The 27104-nt window shown below is 41.9% G+C and overlaps 3 protein-coding genes across 4 annotated transcripts; all 3 read right to left on the bottom strand.

The window, feature by feature from the left end:
- Positions 1 to 3140: 3140 nt before the first annotated feature.
- On the bottom strand, positions 3141 to 5912 carry mibp2 (muscle-specific beta 1 integrin binding protein 2). Of its 2 annotated transcripts, XM_035161355.2 has the most exons (8): positions 5623 to 5911; positions 4713 to 4803; positions 4460 to 4508; positions 4043 to 4244; positions 3880 to 3951; positions 3675 to 3781; positions 3487 to 3577; positions 3141 to 3399 (listed from the first exon to the last, which is right to left on the bottom strand). In XM_035161355.2, exons 1-7 carry the CDS (start codon positions 5646 to 5648, stop codon positions 3492 to 3494), a joined length of 633 nt encoding a protein of 210 aa, XP_035017246.1. In that variant the 5' UTR covers positions 5649 to 5911; the 3' UTR covers positions 3141 to 3399; positions 3487 to 3491. The 2 variants fall into 2 exon arrangements, with proteins under 2 accessions (XP_035017246.1, XP_035017255.1); XM_035161364.2 differs by lacking the exon at positions 4460 to 4508 and having other exon boundaries at positions 5623 to 5912.
- Positions 5913 to 12222: 6310 nt separating this feature from the next.
- On the bottom strand, positions 12223 to 14285 carry LOC118108953 (hyaluronan and proteoglycan link protein 3). Its single transcript, XM_035155766.2, has 4 exons — positions 14044 to 14285; positions 13782 to 13927; positions 12966 to 13268; positions 12223 to 12512 (listed from the first exon to the last, which is right to left on the bottom strand). The coding sequence occupies exons 1-4, from the start codon at positions 14283 to 14285 to the stop codon at positions 12223 to 12225; spliced, it is 981 nt and encodes a 326-aa protein (XP_035011657.2).
- A 2165-nt stretch (positions 14286 to 16450) lies between these two features.
- On the bottom strand, positions 16451 to 26826 carry LOC118113343 (lactadherin). Its single transcript, XM_035162988.2, is given in 11 exon segments — positions 16451 to 17437; positions 17946 to 18101; positions 18205 to 18407; positions 19041 to 19185; positions 19287 to 19442; positions 19599 to 19612; positions 19615 to 19779; positions 19935 to 20048; positions 23339 to 23470; positions 23554 to 23679; positions 26596 to 26826. Coding segments are annotated over 11 exon segments (1431 nt in total). The 5' UTR covers positions 26672 to 26826; the 3' UTR covers positions 16451 to 17293.
- Between the last annotated feature and the right edge of the window lie 278 nt (positions 26827 to 27104).

Raw genomic sequence — 27104 nt, 5'->3', positions numbered from 1 at the left:
ATGTTATAATCCAACCCTAACTGTGAGGAGTTAGATGTCTGCAGGCAGGATTTACGGTGTTGTTTATATGCTCTATTTGAGTCAACCGCAGCAGACTGTTGCTTCCTCCGCTTTTTGGATGCACTGTGGAGAGGTGTTTAAGGGGTCGGAGCAGGAGACGGGGCGCAGCACAAACAAACGTACACCCGTGCAGACAGAAAGGCAGGCGGACGCACACTTTCTCGCATGCATAAACAAGATCCAGTAAGAGCCAGTACTGCAGGCCTCACAACCCCAGTGTGGTGGTTGGTGTGGTTTAGAAAACTGCAGGGTTTGATGTAGTCCCGAGGCAGTGCGAGTGTCAGAAGACGACGTTGTCTACCACCACGGAGCAGTTCATCCGTGAAGTATCAGGAGTCCACAGTTACCCACTTTCTGCAGGGACCCACATTACTGAAAAAGAAAATACTGTTTTAGCCTATGGTTTTTATCTTTAACATTTTGTCCCGTTCCAAACTTTACCCACAGAAGAGGAGGAGGAGGCCAATAAAACATATGCAGCCGTGCTTCAGACCTGAAACACTCCTCACTTTTCCTTTTTTTGCCTTTTTTCCCGAGCTAGGCCTTCCAGCCAGCACCAGCAGCAGTCATGGTTACATAACCACCTGTCGCTCACATTCAAGTCTACACCGAGCAGCTCTGCACACTTTGTGAAGTGACACCTGTTTCAAAATGAGTTTGCTACCCTCTGAGGAAATTAACACCGTCTCAAAATGATATTTGGCATTGAGGTTAAGCATATTGGGAGCTACTGTTAACGCCATGCGCCTGGACGAGGACGTGAAGGCACAAAATAATCTCAAAAAGAGAAAGAAATAGAGCAAAACTTTCTGCCTTGAAAAGTTTGGTCCAAGCTGTAGAATTGCAGCCGGGACAGAAAGGATGAAGGATTTGTAGTGTTTGTCCTGCATGAAACTAAAGTACACAGCAGGACATTCCCAAGATGGATAGGACTGTAACCAGATCTCCCACCGACTGTATATCTCTCACTCCCCCTCCATACATATGAATGTGCTGGTCTGAACTGCTCACACTCAATTCGTGCAGCCGTCCATACGCTGAAGTTACATCTAATTAAAGGACGCTTGCGGCTGAGCAGTCAGCACAAGCAATGTGCCGGAGAGTAAAGGATTAAATCCTGAGGTGTGATGATAAAATGTCAGTTATAAACTTAAAGTTAATAACAATACGCAGGTTTGTGGGAAACCTTTATGCTTCCAATTTATAGACTGATTGGATGTATTAGATTAAGTAAAAGATAGATAGATAGACGGATAGACAGATAGACGGATAGACAGATAGACAGAAAGACAGATAGAGGAAAATTACTTGAGTAAAAGTAAGTACTTTCTATGAAATATACTTAAAATATGGGAAGTAAAACTACTTGCTAGGGTCATGGACCATTTCCTCTCTTGTTACAGTTAACTCTTGAAAATAGAATAAAAGGATGTGAACATGTAACACAATACTTTTTAAAAGTTTAGTGGAGTAGCAATTGAGTGGAGTAACAATTGAAGTATGTGCAGTGACAAAGTACTTGCTGACATCCCACCACTGGTCCATCAGAAACCTCATGAGACACACGTGCCCTGTGCTGTTGTTGCAGACGACAGAGTCCGTCTCAAAACCTCATGAGAGCCACACTGCTCCGTGAATAATACAACACATGCTGTTTTTGTCAGAGCTCCAGCTGTCCTGCATGCACAGTAACGTTTTATTCCACAGTGACACAAAAGGAAAACAGTGAAAGATTCATAGCAGTCGAGCTAAAAATAGCCAGTTTTTGAAAAATAGGGACGCTTGAACAAAAATAACATCTAGATTGATTCTGAATCTGAATGAATACATAACTTCTACTATAATGGAGAAGTAACCACAGGGAGAGAAAGGAGAATAAAAATGACTCCTCATATTATTATTATTTTGGAGTGAAGAGAGGACAGCGTGAGGCAGAATTTTCTGTGATCGACAGTCCCAAACAGAGTGGACGTTGAAACTAACCTTTCACCGGCTGCACCTTTCCATTACGAGGACAGTTAATGCTATACTGCCACAATCTCACTGCAGCAGTATGGCACTGATTAGCATAATACCTGATAGGTTCATAGTAAATGTTGGATTAAAAAACTTTCGCCGACATTTGGGTTCGGCTTACACATCGATGACACCGCCCACCTCATAATGAAACACCTATTAAATACAAAACAGGTTTATTCCCATTTAAGTGCCTGCAGTTATAATACATTGAGGCACAGCTTTAGGACACATCTGATATACTCTGTTGAGTTTATTTATTGTCACTGGGTCAAGCATCTTTTTAGAGTAAACTATTGATGGAGGCGTCTGTATGTGTGTGTGCTTGTTGGGCTGGTGTGTGTGTGTGTGTTTGGTCCCACCCTAACATGGTGACTCCTTTGTAATTTGCATGCAATATAAACTAACTTGAATACTCAACATGTGTGTCTCACGTGCTCTCTCTGCAATTTCCCCCGTCCCCCTTAATCCTTCCTCCTGGCTTAGTCGTCACTATTCTAAAAACATTGAAAAGGACTGAAGGTGTGGGAGTAAATTGTTGTGTTTTCATCCAAGTGATTGTCTGCGTGTATCCACTGATGCACGGTTCCTCCTTTGGTATTCAAGCCAATGCCAAGCTCTTAATTAAAAAAAAAAAAAGATACACGTTTTACTGCATCTTGCTCAACATGACCTCGATGCTTAATTTGGCATGAAGCCAGGCAGGTCAAGTTCCCTCTAGTTCCTTTGTGTCAACCTGTTATCGTGGACACAGACCTGTTGCTCAGGTTTTACCGGGTAGGATGACCTTTGAAATAGCCACTCATTTACACACCAGTTCTCACTCTATTCAAAGTAAATAGACTTCAGTGTGTCTGGATTTAGATAAGAGCCGTGCTCACAGCCTGATGTCACAGGGTTCGAGCTGCGCGACTCCCCTTATCACCCATGCCAACTGTTGCCTGGGAGTGTGATAGTGAAAGCTGCCAGCTCACTGCACCTTACTCTGCTGCCACGGGTGCAACTTTAACTGAACAATACAACTTATTGTGTCATCCCTTCAAAGTAATCACAAGAGCACAGAGTTAGGAGGATCATTTATTGACATGGGCAATGAAATGCATCCATCATCTGAACATGTCCATCAACTCCATGGAGTGTGGGCTGTGACAAAGCAATAAATACGGCTGATATAAAAATCATACCAGCACCTGATGCTGTTAATTAATTTACATTTAAAAAAATAATAATATATTCATAGCAGTCCACTGCTAGGTTAGAAACTTAAGGCAAGGTCTTCTGCCTGCAGGCCGGGTATGTGCTCCTTTTAGCCGATCGTACGACCTGCAATGACAGAAACAAGTAAATTAATCAAAAGCTCACATGTGTATAAAACTATTTGTGTTGTAAACAGTGTTGTGCTTGACGTACCTTTGTTAGTGAGTCTTCTGGATGTTATTCAGGATGTCGCCATAGACAAAGTTGAACAGTTGTTCCTTTGACCTGGTTCCATCTAGCTGCACTGTAATAGCAAATAAGACATTATGTAAATATTAGAAACTTTGCGTGTGTGTAAAATAGCAGGCAATACAGAGAAATGTAATAAAATTCAGACTTACCAATGCCGATATCTGTGGTATCCATGATGTTCTTGTGTTTCAGGTACATGGGCCAGACATGGCCATCAAACAGGCCGGGGGGGTCTGGCACCGTGTAGTTCCTGGAGCTATAGAGACAGCAGCACCGATTATAAACTGATCATAAGACGGCCGGCTTGACTACAAACTCCTGTTAAGAACAGTGTCTGACCACTGAAGCACTTACCACCTCCTCCTCTTGCATTCTTCGTATGGGATGGAAATGAAGAAACGCTGGTTCAGCACGTCGATCAAGGGTCTAAAAGGGCAGAGACAAATTCATTTAATGTAACTGTCCCATTCATTTTACAGACGAAAGAAAAGAAAATGCAATGAAGACAAGTATTTACCCGTAGTTGTAAAGCAGGAAGCCCTCCACAATAAGGATGTGAGTCTCCTCCTCCTCCTCCTCCTCTTCCTCATGGTCGGACTTGGGGATGATCTCTGTATCCAGGGTGTTGTTGACTCCGTGCGACTTCTCAAACTTCACTGGGTTCTCCCACCACCCGTAGATCGTGCTCATCATGGCGTCCATGTCCAGAGCAGTGATGACTGGAGAGGAAAAGCCAGGAGGAAGGATTAGGGGGATGGGGGAAATTGCAGAGAGAGTACGTGAGACACACGTTGAATATTCCAGTTAGATTATGTTGCATGCAGATTACAAATGAGTCACCATGTTAGGGTGGGACCAAACAGACACCCACACACCAGCCCAACAAGCACACAAACACATACACAGATGCCTCCATTAAAAACCCCAGGCTTACCATCGTACTGCTTAAAGCCATCTTCACCAACTTCAATTTGGTCTTGGGGCTGAAACATACATGGATAAGATGTACCCAGGTACATTCCACTAGTGCTACATGGCAGGCTGTGATAGTTACACACGAGCTCATACTGCAAATAGCAACACAGCCAGCAACGTGCTAACAACCCCCACCAACTAAAAAAAGGCAATCCCTCTTGGTCTAAACTACAGCCAAAAATATCCTAAATGGGTGTGTGCACGAGGCTCACCTTGAAGAAGTCATCCTGGTGGACCACGCAGCAGTTGGGCAGGTTCTTGATCAGGCGGTTGGTGAGGGTGGTCTTCCCTCCGTTGGTGACGCTGGAATGGGGACAAAGCGAAGGAAGGGCAATGAATGGAGGTCAACACGAGCCACGTGGAGAGCTTTGAGAGTTTCATGGAATACCGACTGTGCATCGTCCATCATGTGACAGATCCAAGTATTAAATCTCCCCCATTTTCTCCGGGCACCCCCCGCACATAATTTATATATTATTGGCACTATCCCGAAACCAATCACTGCACCTTAGCACCGCACGTGCCCATTACTTATTGTTCTTACTGTATATGTATTGTTGTTTTATGTCCGATTGTTGTTTTTATGTCCAAATGCACCAACCACACCAAGGCAATTTCCTGTATGCGCAAATATACTTGGCAACAAAAATAATTCTGATTCTTATTTAGTGATAATGTATTATTCTCAGCTTTAAACCATTTGTTTACACGTTAACGCCAAATGTACACACTGAATGGACGTCAGCCATTAGGAGCCACACCGTTTATAGGAGGGGTGGGGTCAGTACAGCGGGTTCGCATCATTAGCTCTGTAGTTTCGTTTCTCGACAGAACCGAACAGCCCCGGGGGGGCGGGGATCTCGCGAACTGTTTACACAGGCTACAGGACGAGCGTCCATTTAATTGGTAACTGTGCGATTACATTTCACGACACAGCGATACAAGGACGACACAATAGAGCGGGTGTCATGACCGCTCTCCCCCCCACTTGTGACGGGCTTTCAGGGCCCGGCAAGCTCGGCTAGCCGATTAGCTTAGCATAGCGGCTTCCGGGAGTCTACTCATCCGCCCCCCCCGCCCGGACCACTCGTCCGCTGGGGTACCGTGCACGCTCCCACTCACCCGCCGATTCCGATGATGTACTTCATGGTGTCGGGTGTGTGGACGGATGGTCACAGGAGTTAGATAGGAAAAAAACTTGGAAGTTGAATTAAAAAAACCCAGTGGAGCGACGCCGGTGATCGGACGGGAAGAGAAGCTTGAAGGAGAGAAGGTTACAGCAGGAAACGTCAACTGGTCGATTCCTCCATGGCGGCTGGTCTGAGTGAGTGACTGAAGCTCGGGGACGAGGTGTCGCTCGGACGCGGTCTTCACCGAGAGAGAGAGAGATGACAGAAGTCAGCTGCTCTTGTACTGTGCCCAGCCCTGCTCCGCCATTGGCTATTTAAACACGTCCAAAGCCACACGGAGAGCCCGCGGTGGCCAATCAGGAGCGAGAGCAGCCGCAGCTCCGCCCCCCCCCTGCTGGTAATTCCAACCCATGATCCAACTTTTATCATCTGAATAAAAACAAAAAATAAATGGCCACATGTGTTCATCTGTAAACACACGGAGGTGGGTGGGGCTGGAAACTGGTTTGGTTTAGTGCGTCACTTCATTCTGGAGGATTCAGAATCAGACAGACAGACAGACAGACAGACATAGATAAATAGAGAGAGAGATAGATGGATAGTTAGATAGATAGATAGATAGACAGACAGACAGACAGACAGACAAACAGACAGACAGACAGATAAATAGAGAGAGAGATAGACGGATAGATAGATAGATAGATAGACAGACAGACAGACAGACAGACAGACAGACAGACAAACAGACAGACAGACAGATAAATAGAGAGAGAGATAGACGGATAGATAGATAGACAGACAGACAGACAGACAGACAGACAGACAGACAGATAAATAGATAGATAGATAGACAGACAGACAGACAGTTTGAATGAATTGATGGCAGAGACAGGATTCTAGGAGGCTGTAGACTTTACAACGAAGAAGGAAAACACAATGGGAGGGGGTGTGAAAGAGACCGTGGCAAAACAATGCATGACACTACACGTACAAATTTGCAGTTCATTCTTGGAAGCATTGAACTTGTGTAATGTAATTTATAGGAAAACAGGGCCTCTTCTCATTACTATAACATGGAATCTTTACATTGTGGGTATGATGCAGATGATCCGTCGGTTTTTATTAGGGCCTGAGCAGGAATCAAAGGTACAGGGAAACTATGGTTTTTGAATGTATTATTATTATTATTATTATTATTATTATTAGGGCCAGAGGACAGTCTTGTACCAGTATGATTTCTACATCCCCATAACTCATGGATCTTGATGACAAAAATCAGCCATTATTTAGGGGACTGATTTATCAGTGTGTGCAATTTGGTCCAATAAAAATCTAGATCAAGTGAATTTCAATGGTTTCATAAGGGGAAAGTAGGCCCTTATTGTTGGTATGGATCCTCCTGAGCACCCTTCTGTGTCAGATGCAGTCAGCAGCTCCCTAAACCACAATGCACATCAATAATATATGCAATATTTCCTTTTGTGCCTGGATCAGACACAACAGAAAAAAGAAAAGAGTGCATCTGTCAACTCGCTCACATTGCTGCAGTGTTATCCTCAACCAGCCTGCAGCCGACCTCCCGCTGCTTTGTTTAGAAACTTCCCAACCGACTCCATGACACAGTTTTCTTGAGGTTTACACCAAAATATTACTTGTGTTGGGGTTTACATCCCCAAGAACCTCAAGTATGAAGAGGAAGTCGCCAAGTGTGGAGCTCAGTTTGTTTTGTAAAAAATTCTATTCATAGTTGGACTCATTTGCTTCATTCTGCCAATTTGCAGCCTGACACTTTGATTTAGGGAATTTCTTGAATTCTACAACAATATGCTGCACAAAAGCTTTTAATCTTCATGCACTGGATCTGCTGTGATGTTTCGAGGTTGTCGAGCTGCAGTAGAAACACTTGTACACACTCCTTCTCCTGATGCAGGGATATTAGGCTGAATATTTAAGGTTAAGAAACCCTAATGAACTCGTTCCCCAAATCCTTGTGTTCTCATTTGACCACCATGTGATCTATTGACAATACCATCACCTTCAAAATGCAATTAAGACATTTTTGATACTGAAAGAACTTCTTTGTACTGGGAGCGAAACGCGCGGTTCTAATCGTGTTTTTCATGCTTCTACTAGATTTGGTCAAGACCTTTTCATGTGACGTGATGTTTTATTTTACACACATGCATTGTCTGTTTTACACAACTCCTCGGGAAGTCAGATGAAATGATGCGCTCCAATTTGACGGAGATTTGCTTCGTCAAATGTTAATTATACGTATCCTACTACAGTATCTCAGCTAATTTGGCAGCGGATCATGCATCCGATCAGATGTGCCCCTGCAGGTTATTTAGTTTGCACTGTTGTTAAACGTTTCTCACGTTGCCAATAGCTAAAGAAATATCGAGGATATCGAGGCAAATTTTAATGTTATGGTGTTCGTTGAGAGAAACAATGCACTCTTGTATCGAGTGAAAAAGCTGTTTCACTTTTGATGTATCACATGCGATCACCACTGATGAAAGACGTGCGCAAGTGAGCAGTGATGACGTTTTTTCAACCTATGAGATGTAATAGTGACTTCTTGGTTTGCTCTGTGGAGTCTCATAGTGGCTGGTGTGTTCAAACAATTGGTAAAGTCTATGTATTCAATAAATTGATAAATGACATATGTTATTGATCTGATCATAGAACACGGATGTTGGTCACGTTGGAGATGAGGAGTGGAACAGACAGATGGGACAACACAAGAAGAAGAGATTAACCGTATACATTACATTTATTACAGTTCAATTTACAGTTACATTTTCAAATGCTGACTCCCTGATACAATATCAATAGAATCCAATGTTACATTTTGGTGCAAAACAATATCTCTTTATCTGGATCCAAGCTAAATTTGAATGGGTTCTTTCTCGGCCCTTGTGCCATCTTTTGATCAAGTTTCATGGAACTCCCTTCAGTAGTTTTAGCATAATCCTGTTCACAAGTGAACAAACCAATGTACGGGGGTTAAAATATAACCTCCTCACTGCATGGATGTAATTAGCGAAGTTATTTGAGAACTTTGGTTCTTTATTTTAATTTCATGTTATGAAAACCAGCCTCCACACCTGACTGGAACATTTTGATACAGCTCAGAGTTTGTTTGTTTGTTTGTTAGCATGATTACACGAAAACTACCAAACAGATTACTACAAAACTTGGTGGAAGGATGGACTAAGAAAAAGCCCATAACATTTTGGTGCGCATTCAGGAATTTTTTTACATTCTTTAACATTGTGAGACAGGAGTTTTTCAAGATTTTTCATCATTTCTCAGAGAACAATTTATGGATCTTGATGAAAATTGGTGCAAATGTGGATTTGTAAATTTAGATTGTGTTTCATAAGGGGACTGTTGGACCTTGGTGGAGGTTTGTGTTCTACTGAGTGACTTCCTAGTCTCACTGTGAAATCAGAACATCTCTAAAGGTGGCCTAAGGTTACAGGCTGCCTTCCCATGAGCCTCTTTTCCTCAGCCCTTTACATTGTCTTCACTTTCTGATTAGTTTTGTGTTATTTTCCTTTAGAGCTAAAATTTGAAACTATTCTCAAGTAGAAAAAAAAGGAAATACACACCGACCACAAGCTCAATCATTGCAAAACAAAGGGAACACTTAGACTCAGAGTGTGAAAATCAACACAAAGCCGAAAGGGAACTTCAGTTGCTCAAATCAAATCAAACCTGTACATCTTACAAAGCATTTGTCTGTTGTTGGAACACATTCTTTCACAAGCTTTCCTGTTGTTTTCAGCTCTGGAGGAATTTACACACATGAACACTCTGCTGTAAAATGATGATGAAAAATGATGCTGTCGACACTTAGTTTTTTTTAACATAATGCAACATGAGTCCACTACGTGACGTTAAGTATTTCTACTCACACAAGTTTCGTGTCATGTAAGTTAACCCGCGGGTGGTGGAGCTCAGAGCATGAATCTGCTGCCTTCTGATGAATGTCAGTTGTGACTCTACAATTCATTTCTAGGGGAAATATTAGTTATGCATAATAAACCTTCCAAGAAACTTCTGCTAATTCTGACGTTCAGTCTGTCCATGGGACCATTCAAAGTAATGAACTATATGACCTGGGATTTTCACAGACATGCCACCGACATGAATCTATAGGACTTGAAAAGCTGAATCAGCTCCAAATCACATAATGCGAAGTAAATGTCTCATAAACCTGAGAGATACAGAGGGGGTGTGACCATACCTCCCTGGCTGTACACTGTGTACTAGTCTGAGCTTCTTGTCTTTCCTGCCTCTCTGCTCTGCCGTCACATTTCACCTCAGTCATATTTGTGTCAACCTGCATTCTTCACATTTAATCTGATTGGATTTCCTTAAATGCCATATTTTCTGCATGACTGCAGCTCGTTCACAGTGAATTCAGGAAATCTAAGAAATCTACTCTCCAATCTGCCTGTGTGATACAGCTGGTGTATCATGGCAAATCAAGGACCGGATGACCTTGCATAAGAGCTGATTGGGAAATAAAATATTAAGTTCCTCTAAATTGTTGTGTAAAAGACAAAGTACAGTACAGTTAGGTAGTGGCTGCACATTTTGTTCTGCACTCATTGACGACTGAGAGCAGCCAAAACACCTGACTGCCACCTGGTGGTAGTGACCGAACCTGAAGTTTGGGTCTTGTGCATTTTCCTTGATAGGCAGTGTTTTGTTATGTGCTTATGAAGTTCAGACATTTTAATATTTTACTTTTTAAAGACATTGCACTCTGCAGGGGGAACATAAATAAAGAGAATTTTGTATTAAATGTGTTCAAATTGAATTTCAACCTGGCTTTCACCACCTTTGTTTGACCTTTATACTTCCCTTTAGATTTGCAAATCTTAAACCTATTCGTCTCAGAATTAAACATGTTCAGATCTTTTTCAGCAGTTAACAAGAAAATCAACCGTGTGAGGTTGATTGAAGATATAAAGTACGGATGAGTTTAAGATTTAAAAAACTCTTCTAGTCTCCTCTGTGGGGTTAGAAAGGGTGAGCAGTGGAGGAGGGTCTTTTTTTGTCACATGCATCAACAAAGGACAGCACGTGAACGAGCAAAGGAAATACTAGGAAAATGCTCATGCTGTTCCAGGAAATGACAGAAAAACGTAGAGACAAGTAGGTGTCAGTAAAGCATTGTCTGCTTTCGTTGAAAATTGCTGTAGCTAACGACGCAAAAACATACGTACAAAGAAAAAATAATTTATTAAGATGAAACATTAAGGAGAAATATTGATACAACATCTCCTCTTTTTGTTTCCCCTTAAAACTGATAAAACAAACCTTTATTTTGGAACATTTATTCTGATGAATGTGCAATTTTGCCAAGATAATTAACCTCATTTACTTACAATTATTACCAATCATATTACTTCAGAATTGCTTTAAAGTTTGAATATAATATGTATTTTATATTTATGATTATTCACTATTGTTAGATTTTTGATTGATTTTTCTTATCCTGTTAAAGTTTTATACAAATAATATGTATTATCATTATTATTGTGCTTATTGTTATTATTATAATTGTTGTTGTTGTTGTTGTTGTTGTTGTTGTTGTTGTTGTTCTTCTTCGGGCCGGATCAGAATAATAGGAGTAGAGCAAAGATTTGCTGATGTTTAAAATAAAAGTCAAACTTAGGAAAACCTCAGCACTGATAAAAACAATAAGAAACTGTGAAAAAATAATGCACATGAGAATAAATCCTAAACAAATGAAAAGTAAAAAGCTGCGTCTTCACCTCTTGATGACAAAGAAACTCAGGTTAAGTCGGGTGAACATTAACATTTTCCTGGGATCCATCGTGGGGAAGAGCGTCTGTTCTCACAAGATGCTGAGATCCGTGAATCCCAGTAGTAAAGATGTTCTATTGTTCAAAGAGCTGCAGGCACTTTATTCATCTTTAACACAATAACCCTGCAAACATCATACACTGTCAGGCTGAGACGTCTAAATTATGACGGATGAAGGAGTGAAAGAAGGAAGGTTTAGAGAAAGCTGAACCATTTGTTTTACGTTCAAACTAAATGATATTAGACATGTCTGACTTTTCTGCAGCTGGATCAGAACAACAAAGACATGATTGTGTCCCTCTTGTCTCTACTAGTGAATTAATCATGCAGATGAGTTATCATGTTGGAAATCTTTCACATTTTTAAAAGACTGAGGTTTTCAGTTTTTTTCCCTGTGGGTTTCTCCCCTTGTAGACGTGCACAAGCGAATTGTCAAAAATACTCCGCACGTTTCATGAAAGGTGTAAAAGAATCAATCACACAGGAAGACGTCTGTTTAGAATTCAGAGAGGATGTTGGGCAGGATGTGAAAGTACGAGGAGGAAACCACATCTTTTATTTTTTTTTGATTAAATTAAATTCAAATTTTATTGTTTTATACTCCTGTGAAGCACTTTAAGAGTGCTGTACATAGGTTGAAAACCTCTTTACACAGTATTACGACGCTCAGCAGGATACATGTATTAAAATAATCTGAGCCAACTTTACATTTCTGACCCAACAGAGGAGCTGCTGTGATCTACATTCATTCCTCCACTGATTTATAGCAGTAGACTCCATGCTTGTGCTGTGGCGGTGGAAAGCCAAAGCTGCGAACCCCCGGCTCAGAGGGGCCACAGTTCTCGCGTGGCCTGGTGATGGCGTAGCGAACGCTTCCGTCGGCCAGCCAGCCGGCGTCACAGTGGTCCAACCCTGTGAACTTCCAGGCAGCGTAGAGTTGTCCGACCTTGGCGACCTCTGCTCCGTCCGCCTGACACGCCTGCCGGGCCTCAGTCAGGTTCATCTTGTGGAAGGGCTGGAGATAGTAGACTCTCCCTTTGAAGGAAACACATTTATTGTTTATTTATTTGTGATTGTTCTGCACAGATGATCAGGCTCTTTAATGATTTCTTGTTTCAGACTTAAAACTGGAGACATCAGACACCAACTGACTGATTTCCACCAAAGACTCCTGAATTTGTTTTGACTTTGATGATTTTGATTTAATTGTGAGTTTGTCAAAAGTAGGCTATTATATGATGGATATTATGTAAGTGAAAACTATGTGATTAAAACAAATTAATCTGTATGAGATTTCCCAATAGGTGACATCAAAAGCAATCACAAAACTCATAAATGATTCAAATAAGAGTCTAAAGCCTCAAAATGAAAGAAAGTATCGAGTCTGTAGTAATGTTTGTTGTAACTGAGCCTTTGTGAAGTTATTTGGGAAAATCATCTCTCATCATAAAGACAGTGATGAGGCGGAAGGTGACAAAGTCCTCTCACCTCGGAGGGAGGAGGAGAAGCAGAAGACATCATAGTGATGAGGGAGCAGGCGCCATCTTCCGTAGCTCCGAACCCCCGGAGCGAGGTCGTGCCCCCCGCAAGGCCCTCTGGGTCGGGTGATGGGGTACTGGACCGTACCATCGGCCAGCCAGCCTGCATTGCACCAGTTCAGACCCTCCTTCCAGGACTGGAAGAGCTGCGTGAAGGTGGCCAGCGAGGAGTCCTGCTCCTCACAGACCCGCTGGGCTTCCAGGAAGCTCAGGTGGTAACGACCCCGATGGTGCTGGTAGGGAAACACCACACCTGGGGGGGGAGGAAACAATGTCACTACCCTCTGATGTACTGTAACACAAAGTATGTGGGCTTCAAATACTGTACTTCAACTTATGTGTGATACTACTGTGCTGTACATTTACTCAAACTACTTCTGTTACTACAACTGTTACTGCAACTGTCATTACTATTACTAAGAGGGGTGCAGACAGGTCAAAGGCCCTCATGCCTTTTCTATAGGACCTGAAAGAAACACAAGTGAGGCCCCTGAAATAGCAACAAAGCTTTTGTTTTGGTCTGAGATTGTGGTGCTAGTGCGACATCTAGTGGCAATGACTATTATATATATGACCTTTAAGGCAGGTTACTTTAAAACCCTCAATGTCGGATTTCTTGAGTCAAGTCATTTGATTTTCTTCAAAATCTAAACCGAGAGACGTCAAACATATATTTTTGAAATCAGCACAACCTACACTCAGACTATATCATTATCTCATCACATACATTATAAACTATACGCTCAGAAATCACACACTGACTGACCTTGTAGCTCCAGGTCAACGGAGGTGCTCTTGTCCTCCAGCCCGTCCACCACTTCACAGCGGTAACGGCCTGTGTCCTTCAACTGGAGTCCAGGCATCAGCAGTGCAGCGTCTCCTGGGAAATCCTGTCTGAGCTGCACACGACCCCTGACCCACAGACACCAACAGACGTACAGTGACTTGAGGTTTAAGACAAACAAGATCACGAAGCCACAAATAACTATAATAATAATATAATAATTATTTGTCCTGTGTCGAACCACCTGAACGCTCCAAAGCTTCGAGTGTTGGAGCCGATTGCCACCAGCACATCTGTCTCATGTCCTCCAGCCGCAGGGAGCCAGGACCACTTGATCCTCACGTTTCTGGGTGAGCTCAACTCAGGTTCGTACCAAAACCTGCACGGCAGAGTGACATTCTCCCCTTTAGCTGCAAACACTGCTGCCTGAGTAGGGGCCACATGGATCCTCACACCACCGACAGGAACTATGGGAAATATACACATTGCATCCAAGAGCTGAGCTTAGGGTTAGGGTTAGGGGGTTAAAAAGAAAACACTGCTCTCATTTCTAAAGCATTTTCACTTAAAACGCGAAGCTAGATGAAATAGACAAACAAGTCGTACTTTCTTTGTTGTCATCTCCAGCGAGGAGGTCGTGGTAGGAGAAATTGTTTGGGACTGTGGGGGCAGCGAGGGCCAGCGGAGCCCCCAACATCAGCCAACAAATCTTCATCATCATCATCATCATCATCCTCATCATCACCATCCTGATAATGGAATCAAACCTGTGGAGAACAATATGCTCATTGTGGTCTTCATGTAGTGGCACGACAGTTCCAGTAGTAGGCAGCATCTCACCGTGTTAGCAGACTGTTCTCCATGATAAAGTAAAGCTGCAGTTTTTACAATTTTGATGCATCAAAAGTGTTTCTCCAAATACTTTATAATTTACAGCAGATTTTTCCCTCATTTCAATCAGACTCTTACTGTTTTATTAACAACACAAGTGTTATAGGATCATAACACACCTGGACGCCAGGTGACAACAGAAACAAGTTTAAAAAACTCAAAAGTAATTTCAGTAGAGACACATAACTATTCCATACACTGTTACTTTTCTAATTTATCTATATAAGTATATATTGTCTTCACTTACCAAAACACCTTGATGTTCTTCCTTTCAGGTCCCTCAGAAGGAAAAAGCTCTAATGCTGGAAAAGGTGTTCAGGAGTTATAGATCCAGTCCTTGATGATAAAACAAGTGCGACTATAAGAATTGTTAATACTTTCTGTTTATTCTACCTTTTCTCATAAGAGGAGCAGAGCTGTTAGTGCTTCTCTGCTGCCACAACTGGAACAGCAGCTCTCTCCCCTTCTCTGTCTGCTGCTGCCACCGTCAGTGAAGAGAAGCTCAGAGAAGCTCAGAGACGTTTCCCCACTTTCATTTATCAGGTGAAGCCTGATAATGTCCAGATACAATTACACATGTCAATGACATTTTTAGTTTCTATATTTCAGAAGCTGAATTTCACATTCACAAACTGTTTGGATTAATTTAGTATTTAAGCATTTGAAGAACCACATACTCTTGTTAGTTTATGTGTTGATGCCTCTATGGCTCTTTTCTTTTATTCTGACAGATTTCTTGTCTGTGTGTAAAACGTGTCTTGTTCTGTTTGTTCTATTTTTATGTTATAATAAGAACTGTCCTTAAAGTCAATATGCATATATGCATATATATATATATACATACACAAATAAGATGGGAAAGCACGTTTTTTCTTTCATTCAGAGAAGAGAAGATTATTAAATTTAAATTCGATTTTCCTTCCAATTTCCATTTGCATTAACTGTAGAACTGTAAATTTAAATATTTAACAGGCAACTTAATTTACTTTTTTGAGCCTCAGCATCACCACCATGTTATTTCCACTCACATTAACTTTCTTTCTTTTCTAACACCGTACAGTAAAGGCTGTTACATCTGCTTTCAGTTAAATATGAAGTGAAGTATAATTATGATTTTATTAAAAGTGACTTACAATGATTTAATATTCCTATAAACATAAATTACTTAAATCCCAGTAGTTTTAACCAGAAGAAAAAGGCTCATATTGTGTGGAAGGATTTTTTTGGGCGTCAAACCTCTTTGCATCCTTCCTTAACTCTCTGAAAGCAGATGTTTGCTGCTGTGTTTTCCTGGAATCATCTTTTATTGGAAACCCCGCTGGAAAACATACACAAAATATACGTCCACATACGGCGGGCACAGACATTCACAGTGAGGACAGAGATGCAGCGTCCTCCTTCATTTCAAGGAGATGAAAGCTGTAGCCAGGGGCCAGGCACAGCAGGACTGGGCTCTGAGCAGCCAGATGAGGGGCTAACAGGGTGTCATTACTCTCATAAACAGCAGAGTGTGGGCTCTGTGCAGGAAACCAGCATCCAAGCGACAGCCGGTTTATCCCCTGAGTCCCTCAAATTGAGATGTTGCAGCAATATTACACAATCAGGAAATTGTAACTCAGAACAGCTCCTCAGCACGTGCTCTGAATCCAGGCCCCAAGAAATTCCTAAAGAACACGTATGATAGTTTTACTCCTTCTCTAAAAGATAAAACCTGCTGTGCTGAAAAAAATCCCAATCTTTAATAATTCCAGGAGGTTTAGTGTTTTGTAACATTTAATAAACAGTCTTAGTTCAAGAACAATGGCGAATTGAAAAACAAATAATGCAAAATATGCTTATTTTCAGACATTTTTCTACATATTTCACATTTGTTGTAAAAAGGATTAAATTATAATTAAATTACATGTAAGACTGAAGCGGATAAACCTGTTAAAATGTGTAAAAAAATTCAACATCACATGAAAAACCTACTGCAAAAAGCCCATGATATTTTGTAGTTCGATCAATTGATTGACTCCATCTGTGTGCTGCAGTTCAAATTTGAATATTTTTAATTCTCTAATCCTGGACACATTTTCTTTTCCTGGATAGTTTAAAATGGCAAAATAAACAATATATTGCACAGACCCTGCGTTATAATGCTAGTTTGGGCTGGAATAACAAAACAGCCTCAGGACAATAGAGTGAATATGTTGGAGAGGATGTTTGTCATCTGTCCCTCAAAGGTGAGGGTCAGTTTAGCAGAACTGAAGCGGTGAAGAGCACGATGATCACGTCTCCAGACACGAGAGAGGCTGAAATCTACCTGGATTCTTACAACATGTGAATAGTACAAAGAGCAAATCTGTGCAAATTTTCATTCATATTCAATCAAAAGCTACTGAAACCACAGACACTCAACAGACGGCCCTCTGCGAGCACTTACGAGCTTGTATTAATATAAACCATTAAAAAAAGTCACTAGTCAAAAAGTGCTACGAGTGTTAGAGTCCAAGCTATTCAGGTAACACAATCTCCACCCAATACAAAATCTCCTCTGTGGTCTGCGGAGGAGGAGCCGATGGATGAGCGCGGAGCACAGTTAAACAGTTATTGATGAGTTTCTAGTCATCGCAGCCCAGCAGCTCCATGCGTAGAGCGATGCGCTCGTGCCACTCCCAGGGGACGACTCGGACATATCGGGCGTAGAACGAGGGCTCAAATAGATTCTTCTTGTGGGAGTTGTTGTCGATGTTGCCTTGGAAAAGCTGCAACAAAAATGTTCAAGTTGTAGTTAAAGCAAAGATGTTACTTATTGAGCAACAGTTGTTCTGTATAAAGCAGGTTCAGTTCAACTTTCCGTACAATTCTCCAATGAAAAACAATTCTGCTGACTGACTAATATAAGTCTAAATTGCATTGGATGGACAACGCATCTCCACGTCCTTCCACTATCCTGAAATGAAGCCAGAGTATCATTCAGACAGGAACGCTGCCATCTCAGAGACCGTCTGTGCTCACTTTTGGGGAGTCGTCATGTCCTCCATCTTTATATAACCAAACCAATAACGTACTTTAGGTGAAGACGTCAACCAAGCGGCTTAATGACTAACTGTCATCAGAGGTCGTTGATCAAACTGAGCTGAGCTGCTTTTTGATAAATCCACAAATTAGATCCAACTCGCTGAAGTCTGAAAGCAGCTTAATTTACTAAGAAGCACAGAACATGCACAGTCTATTAGAAAAAGACATTTCAGGGATTTATATATGTCTGACCTTATCATTGCCGGTGTTCTCGTCCTTCACCGTGTCCCACGACTCTCCATCGTTACTGTAAGAAACTTGAAACACCGACACAAACTGCACCACCCCGAAGTCCTTCGCCCCCTGAGTGATGATGCCTGAGAGACGCGTTGTCTTCTCCAGATCAACCTGAGTGAAGGAACAAACAAAACCAGTGACTCTCTGCAACATCTGCTGGGGTCAAAACACATTTTCACCAATGATGACATTTAACCACGGAGGTTTTCCTCACCTGGATCCACTCTGAGCGGTTGTTTTGGGCCGGGGACCAGGCGTTGGTCTTGCCCTGCTTGTCCAGCCGGGCGTACTGAGGGTGCCATGTGAAGGTGTCGATGCCCCACGTGCTGTACGAGCTGGTGGCCGAAAGCTGCTCGTCTGAGATGAGGCGAGACTTCATCCCCAGAGGCTCTGAACAACCTGCCGTGTTTGAATAGACTGTGAATCCGAAGCAGGTGCAGAGACGGAGGGAGGGAAATCAGCAGAAGAGGGAGAAGGAGTGGAGAAGAGGAGGGGAACGACAAGTGAATACACCCGAAGAAAAGACATATCAGCTTCCACCACCATTTAAAGAAGAAATAGAAGAAATAGACATGCACAGAAACACATGCAAAAAAGTGTGAACACATTTAACATGTTTCTCTGGATGGTGTAATTGTTGGAGACAAAGGACAAAAGGACTGAGGTGGACAAAACCCACATATATGTGTGTTTCGGTCTGTGAGTGGCTGTTTTCTGTGGCTTCCCACATAGGACTGTTTATACTTCACATTTTCTATGTGGTCAAACCACAGGGACATGTTACGCAGTTTAAATAAACTCTTTGACAGACATTGTGCTCGTGAGCGCGACCACAGTAAGAAGAAATGAAACAGTGAAACAAGAAACAGAGGGACAGTTAAACCAAAGAGCTTTTCCTCACTTCTCCTGACTGCAGGAATTTAACAATAATATTTTTGCTCACAATGGAAACATCACGTCTGTCCCATTTGTGTTTTAACTACTGTTACCATCCTAAACTCCCTATGTGCGTCACAGTTGTTTTCAGCAGGATGTTTTCAGTGTGTTTACCATTGAGCTCACAGCCGACCAGCTCCATGCGCAGCGTGCACGCCCTGCGGCAAACCACAGGGATGATGCGGATGTACTGGGCCACGATTGGAGGGCTGAAAAGGTTTGTCTTGGTGCCGTCGTTGTCTGTGTTGCCCACAAAAACCTGCAGGACACAGACACAGGAGATGAGGTGAGGATTTTTTTTTAAAAAGAGCATTTAACACATCCTCAGTAACTTCTGATTATTGCACAGTAAAGTCTCACCTTGTCTCTGCGTTGGCCGTCCAGTCTGTGTGAGGTGAAAGTATTTCCATCAAAGCTGCTCGCCACCTTGAAGGCCTTGATGTACTCAGCTGTGCCCAGGCGACTGGCGCCCTGAGTTATGATGCCCGTCAGACGCATCTTCTTCTGCATATTAATCTGAGGTCAACAGCAAAAGTGTCAGTGAACTAAGAAATAACACGTACAGCCAGTGAAAAACATTTTGGATTAATACTACAACAGTAACAGCTTCTCTCTGCTCTGTCAACATGTCCACAAAGTGTCAGGTCATGTTTTCAGTGTGGCGTCTCTCACCTCGATCCAGGGTTCCTGTCATGGGAGTCTGACGTCCAGGCGTTGACGAGGCCGTGGTTGTTCAGCCGAGCCAGCTCCGGGCCCCAGCGCTGGAGACCCAGAATGCCGTAGTGCACAGAGGAAGCAGAAATCTGGGACTCCACGATTGCACCTCCCTCCATCCCCAGCAGAGAAATGCAACCTGGGACATAACAACAGGTGGGAGGGCTTACATCAACTTTGTGAATTGGCAGCATGTTCATTCACTCCTGTACTTTTTAAACATGTTTTAAGGAAATGGAGCTGCAGTACAATGAATACAGAGCTGAACATGTACATCAGAGTAGGTGAACATACGTTGCTGGCACTGCTTCCCGACGTACGGTGAGGGGCACTGGCAGGTGTAGTCTCCATCCAGATCTCTGCACACACCCCCATTCTTACAGGGCTGCTTGGCACAGTCATTCACATCTGGGGAAGAAATAACGACTTATTTACTTTCAAGAACTTTAGATTTATTGAGGACAGACATTTTTAAAACATAAAGTATGCTCACACCTGCTCATTCACATTCAGAGAGGGGGGGTGAGTCTCCAAAATAATGTTTTGGTTTCTCTTAAATGTGACTTGATGACAGAAATGACCCAGAGGGGCAAAGCTGTGGAGATGTGACACTTGGGGCAACTAGTTTAAAGGGCAGGTCAGGTTAGGGGTCAAAGGTCACAGCTAATAATTTTATTTTGTATCATCACAGAATGTTAAAGAGATATATGAAGATATATCTATATTGTGTTATCATCTGTTAGCCCACATGATACCTGTGTGTTTATAGGATGAAAATAATAATGAACTCAGTGAGCTCTGGGTTCCTATTCACACCAGTGGGTGGTGCAAAATGTTTGAATAAGAGTTTCCACTTGGGACATAATCAGAAAGCTGCTAAAAGTAACTTTTAGAGCAGTATTGTGAACTGATTAAGTCTCCAGGGACTCCTTTATATATTACATATATATCTTATATCAGGCAGCGACAAGGGAAAAGACCCAGGCCGTATCATTGATGCATCATAAGATCAAGAGTAGAGAGAGAACTGTAACTTTTCAGGGTTTCATTTAGGTATTAAAACTAAATTGGCTTCACCTGATAAATTTCTGCATTTTAAAGATTTTTGTTCAACCCACTGGGCTCTTCAGGAAACATCTTTTATTCCAGTTGAGAGTGAGATTAGTCAGGAGGTGAAGTTTTCCAGTATTTTGCTGCTTTCCTCCACAGTAACCATAGCAACAAAAAGTAAGTCTGTCTTCACTTCCTGTTTCCCAGCCTAAACAAAGGGAACTATGAAACACTCCCCAAGCTCCACAAGGTGGCGTCCTTTGACAACATGTTTATATATAAATCAGAGGATAAAAGCATAGTTTCCAATAGAAAGCAACAAATTTCAACTCTTTCTTTACTCATCTTCAAACAGAACCACAGATAAAAGCCAAATCAAGACTTGATCATTCAAACACAATTAAACAAAACTATAAATCAATTTTACTGACTCTTCAAAGTGCAGATGGATGTTTGAGTTTTTGAAGGACACTAGGTGGCGCTGCAGAACCTTAAGATAACTTGATAATGAAAATATTACAGTCATATGAATTGGTCAATAACAGTACAGAACATAAATACAATTATATAAACTGGGTGTTTTTTATTTTTAAAGCTGAATCAACAACTACTTTGCATCTAGGTTAAAATAAACTTAACAATCAAAACATAGCACAACACACAATGTTTGTTTGTATGAGGTGTATTACAAAGCTGTTTATGTCACATATACATATATTAGGCCAATATATATCTATCCATCTGTCTATATTCATCATCGTTTAGCTTCTGTATGCAAAGTAATGACATAATTAAAAATATAAGCATTTCAGTGAAGTGCTCGTCAGTGTTGATGTGAACAGTTGTCGTGCTGCTTCGTTTTACCTGTCCTACTAAGAAACCAGACTAAAGCAGATGTCAGGTTGACGTAACGCCACATGGGTCTGTTTAATTCTTATTCCCGCTAACACTAAGAGGATTGCTCAAACTTAGACACAAATGCCTGCATGGCAGTGACAACACTGGCACAGCACTGCTTATAACACTGACAAACAAATTACCCTAACAAGGCCTTCGTTCTTTAAACCCAACAGCCCACACCTGCACCGTGAAGGCTGTACTCAACATATCGTGTTGTTCACTGGGACTAATTTCCCCGTGTTCTGGCAAAAAGACTGACAGGAAATTCAAGCCAAGGAAACGTGAATTAATGAAATATGGTATCCAGCATTTGTTGATTTGCAAATGAAATGCAACGGTTGCTGTTTCATCCTTTAATTCTCCGAAGTAGCTTCCATCCATTCATTCATGCATCGTCTATACTGCTTATTCTAGGGTTGCACGGGGAGCTGGAGCAGGTGGAGTAGACCCTGGACAGATCACCAGTGTACCACAGGGTTTCTGTACTGTGCAGGAGTAAAAGAAAACCGGAGCAGACACTGGGGAGATCATGCAAAGTCCACACTGAAGAACCCCGGCCAAAATGGGAACCTTCTTGCGGTGAGGCGACACTGCTGAGCACCACATTCCACTTTAATGTAAGGGACAGATTCTACCTCATCCCAGCACCTCCACACCAGTCCAGCCCATGACGTCTGAGTCAAAATTAGAAAATGACTGGGAGTGGATGACCGGGCTGCAAAAAACACTGCAATTGGTGGTCAGACCGTGGACATCGGGAGGGTGAGCCCTTCCTTCCCAAAGCATGAAGTTATATTTTCAAACTATAATTCTCTCCTTTTCGTCAGAATGAGTTTAGCCCTCAGCCGTCATGCACACAAAGCTGAGAGTAAACACTCGTCTTACTCCAGAGGATTTTGATAATGACATTCACACTCGTTGAATATAATCCCCGATTCCCTTCCTTCTCTCAATCTTTTAAGTCACTAACAAACCAAAACCCCCAAAAGCCAATTTGGTCGTTATTTTAAGAGGATTTGTTATTATCAAATTCTTCATCTGATTTGGTTGAGCTAAAGCACAAACAGATTCAGTGTTGGACCTTGGTGGGAGGCGTTTGCATGCTAAGAGACTTGAAGTGCTCCAACTTACTAATTAGCCAAACCGAGTGGGCGCAGAGGCCACTGAATGAGACCCATTCATGGAACTGCTGAGCTGACAGCACTTCTCTTTCCCCGCTGATGCTGTGACAGTATGGAACAACCTCACGTGTTCACACGGACAAATACTGACCTAATTTTCTTACTTTCTGTAGAATCCATCAATATCGTCTTGATGCTCTCTGCTTTCTATTGAGGCCATAAAATCCAAAGAAATTGACAAGATGGTATAAAGATGGATGTGAATTCAATTGACTTTAAAAAGATATTAGTGTAAAGCCATTTTGAGACATGAACTAACACGTGGAGACATTTTTAGGCGTTTGCCTTTCAAATATGACGCACGCAGCAGGAGATGGTCCAGATCTGACACGTTAACAAAAACAGGATCATCTCCGGAGCGTTGAGGCGAAGGTGGAATCTGTGTGGGGGATGCAGGAGGTGATAAATTCATAAACTCCGCTGTGGAGATCGCATGTTTTTGTCTACAGCACATTGAGAACTTCGGCCCTCATCACCAAAAACTGTGGAGAATAGCCGGAGTTCATTGCAGGTCAGAGGGCATAGAGGGCAGCTCAAGGTTACGAGTGACAACCCCAAGAAACTTACTGATCTGGCAGTGCGCTCCCTCGAAGCTTGGCTGGCACTTGCAGATGTACTCGTTGAACACATCTCCTCGTCTGGTCGGAGCAATGATCTCGCACGACCCATCGTTTTTACAGGGGTTCGGGCTGCAGGGTCCTGACAGCAGGAAGGAGGAAGCAGATTCGTTTTAGTGCATAATTAATTATGAATTAAGTTTGACTTCCTCTTCTTCTGCCCACCTGTCTCTGTCAGGTTACAGGTGTCTCCGCCAAATCCATCCGCACAGATGCAGATGAAGGGATCATCTCCGACATCTGTCACACATGTTCCTCCATTGTGGCAATGGTTCACATCACAGTAGTTGCCTGGGTAAAAGAGGGAGGGTATGGTGTGAAATGAGCTCAGCAAACTGTGCAGCTGCAAATACACCTCACATTTTGACACTTTATGTTGTACCATGATGAATTGTTTAACTTGTTGCAGTTGAAATTAGACATTTCACTGCGTCCAGAAACTACAATAAACAACAAAGCATAGCAGCTACAGCAAATGTGGTTTTGAAACACTGTTTCTTGAATGAATAATAATGATAAAAAATTATTATAATATATTAGCTGAAGCAATATTTTTAGTAGCATGATTTGCAATCCACCTTTTTACTATTAAGGGTTGGTACTTCAGTGTTTGGAGAATGTAGTAAATTTGCATGTACTACAATACATGTTCATGTGTATTTAACAATGCAATTTCATAAAGATGAGGGACTTCCAAGGGATACACTTAAAAAAATAATCACCAAAACTGAAGCAGCGAAGCCTGAGAGCTCCAAACGTTTAGCCTACAAGACTCTGTAACACAGGATCCTACATTTCCCATAATTCCACGGAAAGACATCTTCTCATTGAAAGACATTGAAGGAAACAAGTCTTTCAAAGTCCTGGGGAGACTCTGGGGGAAAAGGTCGATCTACTTCTTCTTGTTGCTACAGTATCAGATTGTTGTTATTTGGTAACAAACGTGTGGCTGCAGAGCTGAGTCACAGATCCTGAAAGAATAAGGCAGGAACATCCAGAGGGAGCGGCTGGACACAGATTCATGAGTCACGCTTTGACTGCCACAACGAATAAATCTTTTTTTTAATATTATTTTGTTCCTTAACCAATGAGTTGACTCATCAGGTGCCACGTCAGCCGTCATTTAACTTTATACTTGACTCAGCTATTCTTTTCTTTGGTGCGAAGTACTAACCTGGAGGAAATCAGTGAAAGCTGAAGAGCTTCACCTTCTGTAAAGTTTGGCACCACAAAAATAACAATAACACAGGAATGTGATCCTGAATATGTGAGCACGACAACTTTGATTTTGTGGCTGTAACTGTTTTCATACCAGAACACATTGAACCGGTGTTTGAACCGTTTGGAACCAGGCAGACAGGTTGTGCTACTAAAGTTTATTATGTGGTTTGAGAAACAGTTTAATGTAGAAGAATGTATTGGGAATAAATGTAAAAATGAAAGTGGTAGAAATTTAAAGTTATGTTTCTGTTTTTCTTCTTTCTAGCTGTGGTAATATCGTGTGTACTGTTGCATTGATACGGAAAATAGGGCTGCAACTCACAATTATTTATAATAGACTAATAGTTTATTGAATGTCAGAATTTAATTTTGAAAGAACAAGGTGCCAATAATGTCTTGTTTTGTCCGACCAATGGCTCAAAGCTCCAGGATAATCTATGTGTTTGCACATGAGTCAGAGACAAACAGCAAATTCTCAGAATGAAGAGGCTGAAGCTCAGGAAGGTTTTTCCATGTTAGTTTGAAAAACAAATCTTTCAACTCATCTATTATCAAATAGATGCTGATTACACAGGATAATCTCCATCTTGTTCTATGTTCTAAAATGCGAAATGAATTATCTGTTTAAAAAGCCCTAAACGTGTTAACAAATCTACACGACTGATTTTTATGCAACCACCACTGACAGCGGAACGTGTCTACGTGCAGGATTAAGAGCTTGCAGGATTATCCAGGTTGCTCAGAAGCATGCGGCTCTTTTGGGAATGAGCAGTTACACAACATGACAGCAGCAAACCTGACTGACAGGTGAGTAGTAAACAAAACAACAGGCTCTGGATGTAAACAACATGGCAGCAGGGGAACAGAAACCACCTTGTGTAAAGACACTTAGAAGTGGACAGCTGCTTCATGTTGGCTCCAACAAGACCACACCTGGTGTTTCCTCCTCATCTGCACCACCAAAACACAAGTCACCTGAAAATACACCTTCAGCTGATCTATCGTTAACAGAAGGAGCCTTCTGCGATGCAACACTTTTGTTTCCAAGTGTCCAGAGAAGTGAATACATTTCACAAACTGCTCTGTTCTGTGCAAAGAAGAAGAAACTAGGCTACTGTTTACTACTGCAAGTAACGTGACACAACTCTGTAATGACAGAGGCTCACGTGTAATACCAGGGCAGCCTCACATTTAATTACCCAGTTCACCATGGCAGTAATACGCTGGCATCTTGGGATGTATGCTACGTTGCACGGATTACATATTAACTGCATGGGGCTCAGGAAAAACTGCACACGTTAATGACTGAATGCTGCGTGTTGACATCGTTTTAAATAGCAATTTGTAGGTGGAAAATGTTGAAATTCATCATTATTATTAAGGATGGGCAATAAAACAACATCAATAATATAGTTTCCATTACTAGTAATATAACAAAGGTTCAATATATGTCAATATAATGCATATTCATTGTGCAGGAACAGTGAGGAGGTACAATACATAATTCATCTACCTCTGATTTGTTAAGGGTTTGTCACTTTTTGTCCATGAAGAAGAGTTTAAAACCACAGACTTCACTCAGGAGCAGATACATTTGTTTTATTTTTTACATAGGTTTTGGCCATTTAGCATAAGTCAGTAGTTTGAATGAGCAACATGCACATCTCTCCCTCTGACAATCAAACTTTTAAACCCATACATTCCCCAATGACTGCCCCTGACACACACACACACACACACAATGGGAAACACAGAAGTGGATCTGCAGCCAGTAGCAGCCCTGTCCACTGGTTTATTGACTTTACACTGGAGCAACATCATAAAAGGACCAGAGAAGGAATTAGATCATAGGAGGCAGAGTTCAGTGGAAACAGACGAGTGAGATTAGTCTGTCGTTGGAGGCAGAAAAACTCAGAGATGAGGCTTCAACAACAACATGAGCAGACAAACAGACAAAGAGCTCGAACATCTAAAAAACAGACTCACCTCTGACTGAACACAGGCAGACGAGCAGAGAAGCTGCAGTGAGAATCACCGCGGACACATTCCCGGGACATTTCATCGCTGGTTGTTTGCTCTGACTCTGTTTGTCAAGCGTTGTTGCTCTAATGCTGCCTTTAAAAGTGCTGTGAGAAATACCGGTGCTCAGAAGTTAAAGTGGAGGAACGAGGGAGCTGCGATTTATCAAAACACCCAAGTTAAAGACGGGTGACGTCACGTGAGGGGCGGAGCCACTGCCGAGCACGAGAGACACGTTTCCGAGCATTTGAATCTTTAATTCGTGTTTTATTTGATTTATTTTGAGATATTATTCAAACTTGTAACTAGTTAATTGGCTAATTGATTAATAGGCTGTTAAATTTCTACAGCTCTATAACAGTGGCCAGTTTCTGGGTGCCTGCATGGAGAGAAAGTTAAACTGCCATGTAGCCTGGAGTGTCACCAGGGGCCCAACAACAAGTTTCATCCTCTCTTCCTAAATATCCTGTTGTGCA

This window comes from Hippoglossus stenolepis, chromosome 1, assembly GCF_022539355.2.
Source record: "Hippoglossus stenolepis isolate QCI-W04-F060 chromosome 1, HSTE1.2, whole genome shotgun sequence".
Taxonomy (NCBI): Eukaryota; Metazoa; Chordata; class Actinopteri; order Pleuronectiformes; family Pleuronectidae; genus Hippoglossus; species Hippoglossus stenolepis.
Note: the sequence above shows the minus strand (reverse complement) of the source record. Positions and strands in the feature narration are given on the sequence as shown.